A 14,991-nucleotide genomic window follows, 5' to 3' on the forward strand; every position below is an offset into this window, starting at 1 on the left:
GATTCCCCTTACAAACCCCCCAAAAAAACTTACAAACACCGTACGAGTCGTACGGTGTTTGTAAAGTTTTTGGGGGGTTTGTAAGGGGAATCATAATCATTTATAAGGGCAGTTATCGGCAGAGGTTGACAGGTATGCATCTGTATTGGATTCCCATTCGTTCTTATGTGGCTGAATCAACAACAATCACCTCGAGATTGTTATTGAAAAAAACGTTTCCGTCTGTCTCCCGAGAACAAGCCGGGTCTCGCAATAACTTCATGACATCCGCTTTAAGTTGAGGTGTTGCTGTTTGGCTGAAGCAATCCACTTCGGTGAGGAAATCGAGCAGGAGCTCTCCGCTCTCATCACCTTCGGTGAAACACTCAGTGATATCCATCTCAGAAGGTAGCACATAGTTCTTATAGTGCACTCCCTCCGAGTCCAGGATGCTTTTCACGTCTGCCGTGGTCACACATTGACTTATATCGCTGACACAGAACTGACTTCTAAAAGTTTGCCACAACTTCCCCCAACCGCTCTCACCTAAAACGGATCATATTGAAGACAAAACCATGTATTTGTATTATATTTGTTGGGTTTATTCTGGGATGTTTCTATATGTTCATTAAGCATTTTAATAGGTAATAAAGCTATAAATTAATTTGTGCTTTATGATGGGACCAAGTAAGCACGAGGACACTTTCCCCCACAGCTGCTTTCGAGGCCAGTTAATTGGTTTCAGGACTATTGACTGAACAGGACACCTTGTTCCAGGCCGAGGCTGTTGATCTGAAGATCTACAAGGGAGTCATAAATTGCTTCGACTTGGACGCCGGCAGATGGCAATAATCGCATTATTGTTTAAAAATACGGCTGCTCTGTTTACCTTATAAATAAATGATGATGCTTATTCTGCAAATTCTTACGCAGTTGTTTTGGTTTCCGATCCGCTCGGGTCACATTGTATGCTCACTTGTGCAAATTCTTACGCTTCTTCTTCCTAACCCTAACCCGTTTTTCAGAATTCACAGCCAGTTTAACCAGTTCAAATGCACTGGAAGCCTATTGTAGTCAAAGGCAAAGAGTAAAATTCTGTGAAATTGTTTAAAAAATTAAAAATATATTTATGAATACAAACATAACAATAGTAATAAAGCATTAAAATTCATATTCGTGACTAATAAAAGCTAAAAAATATATATTACCAAAAATAGTCACTTCACCGAAAAAAGGCTGAATTGGTGGCCAGCCAATCGCAGGGCGCAAGGAGACGGACAACCAATCATACCTAGGGGCAATTTAGAGTGTTCAACCAGGCTACCCTGCATGTTTTTTGGAATGTGGCAGGAAACCAGAGTACCCGGAGAAAACCCACAAAAGTCTGAGGAAAACATGCAAACTCCACACGGGAAGGTCCCGACCTAGGATCGAACCCTCGATCTGAGAACTGTGAGGTTGAGGAGCTAACCACGCCACCCCCAAGCCACAAGTTGCAAAATTAATGACTAAATATATTAGGTATGTATTGTATTGTCTGTGAACACGAATGTACCTTAAAAGTGATCCCACATCAATGGCAGGCAAAACTAAATGAATCTTTCTACAAATTCTATAATTTTGTAACAAAACTGTTTAGTTTGTCTTATATACTGTGAATACTAAAGGAGAATATTATCCCTTACCAGAGACCAAAATAATGAGTAGCTTCCCATTCTTGTCAAGAAGATTGCGGAAGAATGTAACGGTCGCTTGCACATCCTTGACATAGTAGAGCATCTGTCGATTTCACAACAGATCAATAAGTATCACATTTGAATTCGTGGAAAGCCTTATTCAGAGACAGCAGCAGATTTTCTAATGGCAATATTGAAACCGAAGATGAGAACTACTTATTATCAAGTTTACATTTAAAAAAGAAAGTAACTAAATTAACTAAAACATAACTAAATTTACCTCAAAGACACATTGATGACTAAAATATGACTGACTATACATTTTCATCCAATGGACTAAATGTAAGAATTAGACAAAACAAACCTGCTCAAAACAACAACAAAACAGCAAATTTAAGTATTTACCTGAATCATGTGAATGAAGTCAGCTTTTTTTGTCGTCTGCTTTAACTTCCAATGCTCCTCAAACTCAGACGCAGTCATTTTGTTCCATTGAAATGTGATATAATCCAAATCTGACTTCTGTGACACCATCACTGCATTTGTGGATGAGAAATATAGAGTTGTATCAAAACAATGACAAAACATTTTTTTAATGATGTTTATATTCTGCCCTGTGATTGGCTGGCAACCAATTCAATGCCTGCTGCCCCCAAGTTGGCTTGGATAGGCTCCAGCACCCCCTTGTGAGGAAAAGCGGAATGGAAGATGAATGAATGAATGTTTATATTCAGACCATTTAGGTCAAGGGTGTCAAACTCGGGTTGGTTCGCGGGTCGCTTTAACGTCAACTTGATTTCACTTGGGCCGGACCATTTTAGATATAATATTTATTATTTTTTTATAAATGGATTAAAAGAACTGGATTAAAAACCCTGAATATTCAGTTTTTATAGATCTAAAACAATGTTTATTTTAGCTTTTTTTATATATATATTTTTAGATTTTACAAAATGATTTTTGAACTAAAAACTGAAAAAAATGATTAAAAAAATAGAATTATTGATTTAAAAGGGGGAAAATCAGGAAATTTAATATACATCTATACTCTTCATTTTAATTTGATCCTAAAACAGAAAGTCGGCACTCATGATTTACTTTCCCGGGCCACACTAAATGATGCGGCGGGCCAGATTTGGCCCCCGGGCCGCCACTTTGACATGTGTGATTTAGGTTATGTAAAACAAAGATTAGAAGCAAAGTGTCTGAGTGAATAAATGTACGTTACAAATCAGCAAGAATCACTGGCATGACTTGCAACATAAAATTACAAGTTAGGAGGTGAATGTCAAAAAAATTTAGTGGGAACTCAACAGTCTTGAAAAGATTTATGTCTTATTTGCACGTAGAGTGGATATAAAAGTCTAGGAAATCAATTCAAATGGTAATTTTGGAGGTACTGTATCTAAAAACATTGAACCTTTACAATTCATTTATGTAGTAAACTAGGGCGTACTCGGTCTTTATAATGGATTAATCCACCTTAATCGTAATCTGATTGCCATCTAAAAAACAGATGACGACCTACCTTTGTAGCTATGAAGCTGCTGGCTGCTGGGCTCCACCACCTCGTTGGCCACCGTCACCCCAGGGTGCTTCAGACAGAGCTCCGAGAACATTTCCAAGTCCATGCGACCTACAGGCCGCAACAGTTTTATTTTAAAATATACATTGGCTAAATGATTTTCATTTTGATTAAATTTTAGTGTCCTTTAACCCATGTCACAACATACTGATTTTAAATGGAAAGGATTGGCTTTGGAATAAATACAGATTGACAGATCTTGGGAAAGTTGTGCTCACATAGAAAGAACGAACTGATCTGGTCTGTGACTGCGGTTAAAGATTTATCAGGCAAGTAAATAGATAAGCAAAAACACTTGGGAGTGTTTTTTTTTACTGCTTTGGCATTGAATGCCATGGCAATGCAGTTACCAACACAAGAACGTTTTCTCACCTTAGGTGACCGCATTATTCAGTTCTACAGCTTACCATTAAATGTGAAGGTTTTCCCACTATGATAAAGGCGATCTCTTACCATCCCCACTTCCAACTCCAATGACGTTAAGACTAGACTTTCCGTTCCCGATGCTGTGGGGAGAAGAGCAGCCATCACATTCTCACAATTTGCAAGCACTTAAAAATGTGCCTGTAAATGTCATATTGCGAGCTTTATTATTCCGGTTTCTTAGCTTTTATCATTCAGCGTAGAATAACATTCGCGGTGGAACACCACATCATGGCTTAAACTATACAGTCACACTCTCATGAAGTATTAATGACCTTGGTCCAGCCTCCCACCATTAAATCATCCAGCCAAGTGTGACAGCACACATAGTAGGCGGACGGGGTAAATTACCTGTCTATTATGTCGGGGAGCATGTTGTGAATAAAGTCCTGCATACATTGGTGTTCTGATGAGCGTTGCAGAAAAAGATGGAAGGCCTTCTGGTACCGGTTATCATCATAAACAAGACTCCTCAGTGAAGATGCCATGACACTATATCTAGCAGAACAATCAAAATAGTTTAAAAATGGTTTCAAGATGAGATATCGCCATTTTAGCATTATGACAGAGATGTGCCGTTAGGCCTGAATTCTACTTGATAGTACCTACAGTACTCATGTTGTCTGTTCTCATTGATATGTCTCTATGCAACATTTAAAGGGGATGAGCGGATCCACATTGATTGTTAGCAGATGAAGTATGTTGTGTTCAGTCAAATGTATGCACCACTTTGTGCACATATCTTGAATTAACAGGATTATGTGCAGTAATTATCAATACCCTAAACCTAGCCATCAATAAAAAACCTCAAACAATGAGTTGCAGTATAATTTACAGGACTAGAAAATGGGATTCCAAACACAAAAATAACAATATTATTGTTAAAAATCCAGTCCTGAGCATCCCATCTTTAATTTTGCCAATCCTTAATGTTTATTTTTATTTTATTAATGGATATTTTTTTGTACTAGATCTCACAAGGTAACACAGGTTCCTTTTTGGCACTACCACACCAAAGAAAACTGGAGATAGGCGTGTTTTAATTTCATAATAGAGAGTGTTTCTCTGTTTTTAAGTGGTCACAGGAGCATTAAATAGCACAATTGTTGAACTCTTACATGTAGGTTACTATTGTATTAGTGTTAGCTCGGTGACGATCATATTTCAATGCTGGAATAATCTCTTCCTGATTTCAGACAATGAAGATTTGAGTTGTTTAGACAACCGTTGTCGTGTTGACAGAACAGGAATGAGCAGAACAGAAGGTGTGTGTCTTACAAACCAACATGTAGCCCAACTACATTTGCCTGTTTGCACACATTACAAATGTCTATGCAATGCAATAAACACGCGACTTACTGTATGAGCTTGTGCTTGCAAATGAGCGCTGTCGGAAACGATAATGTAGTGCGCTCAAGACAGTGGGCGTTCGTGTTCGTTCGAGCATTACGGTAACTCCATTCAAAACAGACGCGTGGCGAGGCACTTTACTTCCGTATGCCCGTCAAAGAAATATCAGCAAATAGCTCCCAAGCCATTTGACGTATTAACACCAAATTGACACAATTGATGAGTTATTACCTTCTGTTGATCGTACACTTTCTATTTTTTCAATAGCAAACTCCATTTGTTAATTATTATTTCATTATTATTATCACCTATTTTATTCAATAGCTCCTAGACTCTTTAACGGATTGACACCAAATCAAAACAAGTGATAGGTAATTACTTTTTGTTTATCTTACCCTTTTTAGTTTTTCAATTTCAAATTGATTTTATTAATTATTTTCGCTTTGCTGTAAATACATGGTGACGTCATCGTCTGGCTCATTAAATGTACAAAAAAATCAGTGGCGTCGTTTTAATTTTCTTGACACAAGTAAATGAAATGCGGTTTTATTTAAAGAGTGGCGTTTGTTGGTCAATTAGGCATCTTATCATTGAATTAAATTGCAAAGCAGGATTCCAATGAGAGGGAGGTGACATTTATTGTCATTTCCTGCCTCCTTACCATAAAACCTGAAGGAAGAGGGCACCCAAAAAAGAAATCCGTCTGGGTTGATTTGGGACAGAGAAACGACGGCTCACTTTGACCGCAGGCTTTAGGCAAGTAGTGTTTTTCTATCTTCTGCATTAAATCGAAAACTGTGCATTGTAAATGTCACTAGTTAAGTCAATCCGTTAACTAGTTGCGATGTTTTGTTGGGGTTTTGGTGGTTGAGTGTGAGTATATTGAAAGTTTTTTTTTAATTGAATACTATTATTGTCATTATACATGTTGTCTTTGGTTATATCCCCGTTGAGTTAGTTTCTTGGTTATTTTTTGCTAGTTTTCTATTGTTGTTTTTTCATTAAAGTTAAGTTTGTGCACCAACACTCTTTGTCGTCTGCTTTCCACACCCAGAAATTAAAAAAAAAACATGACAGTATAGTAGGGCTTACATCCAAGTTAGGATCTGATTTGTTTTTCTGCTTATAAAGTTGTAAGTGCACTTGTCTGCCACACGTGGTTGCTGTTTCTAACGTTAGTATTATTTAAAAGAAATATACAGACCATCTTTATCATGTCTTTCCCAAAATACTTGCAGACATCACTAATACTACAATTAGATGTCCAATGGAAGCCACAAATTGTTATCCCGTGGGCCTCAATTGCCCCCCCCCCCGACCCCAACGTTTATACCCATATCCTATATTAAATAATCCAAAAATAATTGAGAAAACAATTTGTGATTTAAAGGATTAACTCTTATAGAACTCTACTATATTGTTTTTTAATGCCATGTCATTTAGAAATGCAAAAATTAAAAAAAACAATTTATCTATTAAAAAATGAATTATATCAGACTGAGACTGGTGCTTCAGAAGCGGAACATTTGCCCTTTTGCCCTTTTTAGTCAAATATTTACTAGTTCTAAGAGTTCACACACTCTGACAACACAAATACTGGGACAGCATTTGCACTCTTTTTATTTTAACTCTGATTTGCTCCACCAGAGAAATGTTCCTGTACATCCTGGGATTCCTGGCTGTGTGGTTTGCCTACAGGTGGTTTCAGGAGTCCAAACGTGTGGGGCACAAAGGAGACAAATATGTCTACATCACGGGCTGCGATAGTGGCTTTGGGCATCTCCTGGCCAAGCATTTGGATAAGCTGGGCTTCAATGTGATTGCTGGTTGTTACACTGAGAAAGGCGAAGATGAGCTCAAAAAGACCAGTTCTGACAGAATGAGCACTCTTCACGTGGACGTCACTGATTCTGCCAGCGTCAAACGGGCCACGGAGCTCATCAACACTCTTGTGGGCCAGAAAGGTAAGTGTTGTTCAATTTATGGAAGAGGATGAGGGCCATTGAAGGAAAAAAAGGTCAGCAAGATCTGTCTGTGTTCTCAGACTTCTGACTGTAAAGTCAGAATCTTGATCACCTTTTTTCCCAATAGGGCTGAATTTAATTAAAACCATTAGGTAAGAATATTGACTTTAAAGTCAGAATTCTGCTTTTTATGTCAAAATTCTCATTTTAATCTCAGAATTCAAATTTATTTCTGACCTGTCAACATTTTTTCACATTTTCCCCCACTTGATGGCCATAAACTTACAATTCTGATTTTAGATTAGATTAGATTAGATAACTTTATTTATTCTTATTTTTTCTTCACATTTCTGAATTTCATTCATTTTCCGTTGCGCTTACCCTCACAAGGGTCACGGGGGTGCTGGAGCCTATCCCAGCTGTACACATCTATACCTAGGGGCAATTTAGAGTGTCCAATCAGCCAACCATGCATGTTTTTGGAATGTGGGAGGAAACCCACGCAGGCCCTGGGAGAACATGCAAACTCCACTCAGCTGGACATGACCTGGATTTGAACCCAAGACCCCAGAGCTGTGAGGCTGACACGCTAACAGACTCATCCACCGGGCCAACCCCACACAGGAGCACCATTTATTAAAAAAAACTACAAATGTGAAGTACAAACTGTTTATGGTGCTCTCCAAGGTCAATTCCTTTTTCAGGTCTTTGGGCTGTCGTGAACAACGCGGGTGTGGGCGTGCCGTCGGGTCCGACAGACTGGCTCACTATTGAGGACTACAAGGGCATGCTGGCTGTCAATCTGGTAGGCGTGATAGATGTCACGCTCAGCGTCCTCCCTCTTATCAAGAAGGCCCGAGGTAGAGTGGTCAACGTGGCCAGTGTGTTTGGGCGAATCAGCCCCTTTGGAGGCCCGTACTGCGTGTCCAAATACGGTGTGGAGGCATTCAATGACAGCCTGCGGTGAGACTAAACTCGACGGCACGCCTTTTGTTCCTCAAGGCAATGTCGCCGTCATTTTTTTGAATTCAGTTTGACCGCTGCGCCGTTTGGAGTTAAGGTGTCATGCATCGAGCCCGGCTTCTTTAAAACGAACGTGACCAACGTTCAGATCTTGCAAAATAACCTGACAAAGCTCTGGGATCGATTGTCCCAGGATGTGAAAGACGACTATGGAGCAGACTTTATGGAGCGAGGTGAGTTTAGAATCCACACAATTGTTCTTTGTTAAACACGCAATGAAAATATGACGAATTAGTAGTGATTTTTTTAATGCCTGTGCATCTTTTCCACTTCAGCATTTATAACGATAGCCAAACGATTCCAATTGCTGACGGACAGCAACCTGATGAAGGTAGTGGGATGCATGGAGCACGCCATCGCAGCTGTCCACCCTCGAACCCGTTATTCGCCGGGATGGGACGCCAAGTTTGTCTGGCTGCCACTGTCCTACATGCCAACCTTCATCACAGACACCCTCTTGCTTAAATCCAACCCCAAGATTAAAGCGTCCGTCTTGTAAAATCCGTGGAGGACATCGTACCTAATTCTTGACATTTCGACTTAACGTACCACGTCGCCATAGCATTGCATAATACTTTTGAAAATTTCTATTGTTACTTCTATATTTACAAAAGAAAGACCGTGAGACATCCAATCAGAGTGCAAAGATTTTTTTTATATCCACAGTATGTAGCATGCTCAAGTATACCAGAATTTTCCACTTCAAAATGAATAAATGTTATTGGCATAAGCACATGAGAACATTGAAGTGATTTTTTTTGTTCCATGCGCTGAGACGTCACTGTCTTGTAGTTCAAGTTAGGTCAAGATCTTCCTCAATACATGTGTCCAAGAATACACATTGCACAACTCAACACAAGAGGAAAATTGAGAGGATATTCTGGTCAATTTTTTGTGTTTCTAATAAGAAGATGGTCACTTTCTCTACACAAGGGGTGTCAGACTCTGGTTGGTTCGCGCGCCGCATTAACGTCAACTCGATTTCATGTGGGCCGGACCATTTTAGATATATTTAGATTTTTTAAAATAAATTGATTAAAAGAACTGGATTTAAAAGCCCTGAATATTCAGTTTTTTATAGATCTAAAACAATGTTTATTTTAGCTTTTTATATATATTTTTAGATTTTACTAAATTATTTTTGAACTAAAACACAGAAAAAAATGATTAAAAAATTATAATTGATTTAAAAGGGTGAAAATCAGGAAATTTAATATACATATATATACTGTTCATTTTAATTTGATCCTAAAACAGAGTCGGCATTCATGATTCACTTTACTTTTACAGAGAGAATGAGAGAGAAAAATGCCAGTACCCCCCAGCCCCTCCCCCTCTTCATTTTTGCATGTTTACAAATTGTTAAACCTGACATTAAAAAACTGATAAAATATTCGGTAAATCTTTAAATCATTGTCTTATTTGAGAATATGTCAAGTAAATCCAATGAGAACAAAATCCATCAAATTTGGATTGATTATAGTTGTACTTTACTTAGATCAGTTGTGAAATTTCAACAGCATAAAACTCATTTCAAGAATTCTATAATTTTCTAAAATGTGACAGAAGAAAATCACAATCATTTATAGTAAATGTTAAAAAAGCTTACTAAAAACAAACGTAGTAGAAAAAAGGTAAGAAAATGCATCCAATTAATTTCATTAAAATCAGGAGCTAGCGCTCATAGGTGTCATTCAAGCGATCACGACTTCCTCCATAACGGGGCTGTGGATCTCTGAGCCCGTCGCGATTTCCTCTGAAGTCTTCCCTCTCTTCAAGATGATCGCCGCTGCCACCGTAACGCTGAACATCGAGTCTATCGTGACTGTGACGATTGCGTTGATCATCAAGCCTGTCTTGACTACCCCTGTGGTCGTTGCGGTCTTCAAGGCGATCTCGACTACCCCTGTGGTCGTTGCGGTCATCGAGGCGATCTCGACTACCCCTGTAGTCGTTGCGGTCTTCAAGGCGATCTCGACTACCCCTGTGGTCGTTGCGGTCTTCAAGGCGATCTCGACTACCCCTGTAGTCGTTGCGGTCTTCAAGGCGATCTCGACTACCCCTGTAGTCGTTGCGGTCTTCGAGGCGATCTCGACTTCCACGATTGTGTTGATCGTCGAGCCTGTCGCGACTTCCTCTGTATTGTTCGATCTGGTCTCGCTCGCTCTGATATCTAACGCTATCGGAACCATCCTCTGCCAGTTTCAGTTCAGCTTTTCGCGCATTATGACTGCTTTGAGGAGAGTCATCTTTGTATGCTGATTTCTTTGTTTCGCTATTAGACTCTTCATCCTGGTACTGAGTTCTGTCTTCAGGAGTATCTGAAAATTCAATTTCTCTAGAAGAACTGGAACATCAAGAACAGAAACAGTTACAAATTGAATGCTGCTTCCACTCTTGTTGGAAACTAAGAAGAAACAGGGCATACCTTTGAGCATTCTTGTCCTTTTGGGATCTTTTCTTGTAGCAGAAGAAGATGATTATGCCAAGTACGATCAATCCGGCGATGACACCAACAATTATACCAATTGTAGACCCAGAGTTCATGCTGCCTGGAGTTTGGAAGAACAGACAAGATTTGTTGTCATTTATTTTTAAAGGAAAGTCATTGCTCATACTGTGGTTCATTCCTCTGACTTTATTGCAGGCAGCGTTGGGTTTAATTCCTTCTTAGCGCGTGTTCACTTTAATGTGAATGTGGTATTTATCACTTGAAAGACAGACAACAGCTAGAATATAATTGACTTTCATGTGAAATAAAGTTGGTCAAAAAGATTTTAGTCTGAAAATTGGAAAATTCGTAAACCTCTGATGCTGAAAACAATGCTTAAAAATAGCACCAATTACAAGCGCACACATTTTGGGATTTCCGTTATTCCCAGGCACATCCATGTATGCATATGTGTTAATGGGTGTTATTTTCCAGGATACCCACATTTGACTAGTTAAAATGAATAGTACCGGCATTGATAAATGTTAGTTAGCCACTTCCTGGAAATTCCAGCCTTTTTTTTTAAATGACAGCAGAAATTCTGTGTTATTGAAAAATTACTACACAAGAATTATTCCTCTGGGAAATATATTATAAGAGTGCTGCCCGTCTCTTTGTGACTTGTGATTGGCCGGCGACCAGTCCAAGGTGCATTTTACCCTTACCTAGTGTCACTCATTTGTCAGGAGGTCAAAGTGAAACGCATATATGAAAATACATTTCTTATTTTGACGGAAACTGAGACTAAAGTGACTTAAAATGTTAAAATCAAGTCGAACAGTTATGTTGCTTTGTCTCGTGTCATGATAGTAATTTTCCCAAATATTCGCTAGAAGCAAATGCAGAAAATGTCAGTTTTGATGTTGCCACTCACTAGGCATCACTGCTAAAGTGAAGTTGCAGCTTTCGGATCCAACTCGATTTGTTGATGTGCAAATAAATAATCCAGATGTCTCTCTTGAAATGTTAAACAGGGAAAGAGCTCCATCCTCTGTAAGGTAAAGAAAGTGGGTCATGTTTTGTAGTTTAATCCCATTTGATATCTGTTGATTTGCAGCATTTTTCCTCAATATGATATTCTAGTTTTTCTATAAAATTCTAAGAGAAAGAACTGGTGTAAAATAAACATACTCTCCGTAGTCTTGGGTGGAAAAGGCCTGGGTATGCTTTCTACACTGTAGCTCTTCCATCCATAGGACGGTTTAGGGGAGCCCTCCTCAGACATGCAGGTTAGAGTGACATCATGCCAATATTCAGCAGTTCCCTGCAGGCTGCACAGAGGCTTAGAAGGGCGAACTGCAGCAATAAAAAAAAAATCATAAAGTAATAATGATAATTAGTTGTGTTAGACAGAGGATTGACCATATGCATTGTTTTTACCCAGCACAAGAAGAGAAGCAGAAGCTGCGGTAGTTCCCTCGTCGTCATTTGGTATCTTAACACTGCACTGGAAGTGACGACTGTCCTGTACAGTTAGCTTTGCCAGACGCAATGTACTCTGTTTTTGGGCAAGATCTACTTCCATGAACGCCCGACCTTCATATGGGGGTGCTATGTCCACTGCATTGTTTAAAAAATAGGTGGCCACAGTTTTCTGAGGGCATAAAAAAAACATAAAGATAGAGGATACAGGGAATCAGGGGTCTAAAACTTAATTCAATTGGGGGCCTTATGAAAAAGTCCACAAAAACAGTTGCAAATAGTCCACTAAATAAATAGAATTACTCTAATTTTCTAAGTAGCTGGTTACAAAATTGAGATTTACATGTTTTAAATAAATTAAGATGAAAAATGAACATATTTGTTGTTTCAAAGCCTGAACGAATAAAATTTGGACATTTTTTAGGTCTCCAAAACAAGTTTGGCTAACAAATTCACTTTAGCTAACAAATTGACCAAAAATGGCTATAAACTGACATTAGCCTGAGCTATGATAGCTTCTTTTGTAGTGATTATTGAAAATATATATATTTTTAAAGCACTTCATTTAGATATCAAATAAAGACGCACAAAACAATATCCTGCGGTCCATAATTGAGCCCCCAGGCCACATGTTTGAGACCCTGCGCAGTGTCCCAAATGTAAATTAACGTTCTTGAGAGCTGAATGAACAAATGCAAAGACATTTCATTAATTATTCACCATAGGATCATCGACAACGTCCGGATATGCTTCCCAAGTGACGACCAGCATTTTAAAATCGGGGTTTGCCGGAATAAAGGAACATGTCAGAGTAATATCTTCGCCACTTGCGGCCTCATATTCTTCCTGTGGGATTGAAACATGTAAACCTCTGCAGGCAGGTAGCACTGAAATTAAATGAAAACAGACAAATTAAATCTGGTATACCTTGAAATTAATTTAGAAATGTAATTCCACCAAATTAAAGAAAATGATCGGTTATAGGTCAAACATATTGTTAGTCCTTTAAAATACAAATAATGTGTGTAGCATACAAGTCCATTTTTTCAACATATTATATCAAAAAGAGTTCCTTAATATAAAAAGCAAAGTATAACTTGCTTCCGGTTTAACGACAGACCGTTGGATTAATGATTGACACTCATACAATAGAGGTGTGGTGATGATTGTAGGAAAGTAACAAGAAATAAATATAAAGATACCTGTTAGTATCAGAAGAAGATTCTGCCATTGAAATCGTTGATTTGCCATCATAATTTAAATGAAATGTTAAGTATAAAAGTGAAGTCCTTGGAAGATATATGGACCTCACCTTCTCAGTGAGTGCTTAGTCAGGTGTGAAGAGTTTCAATCTTCCAGGTAATAAGTCAACAGGTATATAGGTCATGTGACACCAAACCACCAATGAGGATTGAACATAATTCATTCTTTGTCTTAAGAACCAAGTTATTGTCATTAAAATGTTTTACTATTTAACGTTCAGGAAGACCGTTTAATCATTGTTTCAGGGCCTTGATTATGATAGACGTCCAATTGGAATGGAAGAGCGATCATCGCTGCCAACCGTCCCACTCCAATCGGATTGGACGTCTTCATCCTAAAATATATGTGCATGTCGTTAATAACCCGCGAGTTATGTTAGGATAAGCGGTACAGAAAATAAATGAATGAATGTAACTGTAATGTTCAGTAAATTACATTCATTTCATATGCATAAACAATAATTTTTTCGTCTCTGATACAGTTCAGCGATATTTTCATGAGGAAAGTGGATGGAAAATGAAAAGAGATGAATAGGCAAAAAGAATTGTGAATTAAGAATATGGCGCAACCTCCAACCCTTGCAAAAATACATGAATATGTATGTATTTTTCTTTCTCGTTTTGACCTGCAGGGGGTAGTATTGGACCAGTCACGACGCTCAGATATCAACAAACCTTAACTGCTATAAAACACCATAAATGACAAGCCTACTTTGTTACTAACTTCCTGTCAAAGTCGCCAACATTTACACTAAAGTGATAATTTGCAGCCAGTTGAAGCGAAGTTGTAAAGCCTAAAAGTACTTTTTTGGTGTATATTATTTATACAGGGTAATCTCTGTATCTCTGAACTTGACATGAACAGCCATTTAAGTATTGAAAAATCTGTTTAAGTGGATTAATCAAGTCAATTTGACTCTAATGCATAAAATATGTTACAATTTTTGTATGCCAGTGGCAAAAAGTAGCACTTGGGCCAAAGCGACCCCTCACCCCTATGATGAATACTCACTCAGTACATTGTTTGCACTCTGTCTCTTCCAAGTTCCCATCAAATCGCTCTCCCACACTTTACTGGCACCGCTCTTGCTTACGTAAAATGCCGTACTATTATGACCAAAATGAACTGCTCTGCCAGAAACAAGGGGCACAGTAGGTATGAATTTGTGTCCCAAATCTAAAGTAACATATTGTTTTTGAGTTTGAGGCAGGACTAATAATGTATAGCTAGTCTAGAATTATTATATTTATTCCACTGTATGATTAGTAATAGTCTTGGATTGTAATCAATTTGGCAAAAGAGAAAGAGAACGTACATTATTCATTCATTTTTCATGCCGCTTATCCTCACAATGGTCGTGGGGGTGCTGGAGCCTATCCCAGCCATCTATGGGGACCAGGCAGAGGACATCCTGAATTGGTGGCCCAGTCACAAGGAGATGGACAACCATTCATGCTCACACTCATACTCAGGGGCAATTTAGAATGTTCAACAAGCCTACCATGCATGATTTTGGGATGTGAGAGGAAACCGGAGTACCTGGAGAAAACCCACAAGCCCAGGAGAACATGCAAACGCCACACAGGAAGGCTGTAGTCCGGAATTGAACACTTGATCTCAGAAATCTGAGGCTGTGGGGCCGACGTGCTAACCACTCGCACCAATGGGCCGCCGTGCATGAAATATAAATCACCTGAATTATGATTGCATAGTAAAAACATGGTAGCCAATCCATCATTTTATTGGTCAGCTATCATTAAGATGGTCATGAATGTATTGCATTAATATAAAACACAGATGAGAAAAAAAGTATAA

The 14,991-nt window shown here is 38.6% G+C and overlaps 3 protein-coding genes across 3 annotated transcripts; 1 reads left to right on the forward strand and 2 right to left on the reverse strand.

Annotated features, from left to right (window-relative positions):
- Positions 1 to 85: 85 nt before the first annotated feature.
- Positions 86 to 5,175, reverse strand: LOC144086847 (histamine N-methyltransferase-like). Its single transcript, XM_077617004.1, has 7 exons — positions 5,023 to 5,175; positions 4,015 to 4,161; positions 3,694 to 3,746; positions 3,184 to 3,291; positions 2,061 to 2,191; positions 1,665 to 1,758; positions 86 to 525 (listed from the first exon to the last, which is right to left on the reverse strand). The coding sequence occupies exons 2-7, from the start codon at positions 4,149 to 4,151 to the stop codon at positions 164 to 166; spliced, it is 885 nt and encodes a 294-aa protein (XP_077473130.1). The 5' UTR covers positions 4,152 to 4,161; positions 5,023 to 5,175; the 3' UTR covers positions 86 to 163.
- Positions 5,176 to 5,669: 494 nt separating this feature from the next.
- Positions 5,670 to 8,741, forward strand: LOC144086846 (retinol dehydrogenase 7-like). Its single transcript, XM_077617003.1, has 5 exons — positions 5,670 to 5,769; positions 6,661 to 6,977; positions 7,682 to 7,940; positions 8,010 to 8,173; positions 8,276 to 8,741. The coding sequence occupies exons 2-5, from the start codon at positions 6,665 to 6,667 to the stop codon at positions 8,497 to 8,499; spliced, it is 960 nt and encodes a 319-aa protein (XP_077473129.1). The 5' UTR covers positions 5,670 to 5,769; positions 6,661 to 6,664; the 3' UTR covers positions 8,500 to 8,741.
- Positions 8,742 to 9,467: 726 nt separating this feature from the next.
- Positions 9,468 to 13,325, reverse strand: LOC144086985 (cell surface A33 antigen-like). The gene is made up of 7 exons (XM_077617199.1): positions 13,116 to 13,325; positions 12,634 to 12,800; positions 11,872 to 12,085; positions 11,623 to 11,787; positions 11,366 to 11,482; positions 10,429 to 10,552; positions 9,468 to 10,347 (listed from the first exon to the last, which is right to left on the reverse strand). The coding sequence occupies exons 1-7, from the start codon at positions 13,165 to 13,167 to the stop codon at positions 9,675 to 9,677; spliced, it is 1,512 nt and encodes a 503-aa protein (XP_077473325.1). The 5' UTR covers positions 13,168 to 13,325; the 3' UTR covers positions 9,468 to 9,674.
- Between the last annotated feature and the right edge of the window lie 1,666 nt (positions 13,326 to 14,991).

The sequence above is a fragment of the Stigmatopora argus genome, chromosome 13 (genome assembly GCF_051989625.1).
Source record: "Stigmatopora argus isolate UIUO_Sarg chromosome 13, RoL_Sarg_1.0, whole genome shotgun sequence".
Classification (NCBI taxonomy): domain Eukaryota; kingdom Metazoa; phylum Chordata; class Actinopteri; order Syngnathiformes; family Syngnathidae; genus Stigmatopora; species Stigmatopora argus.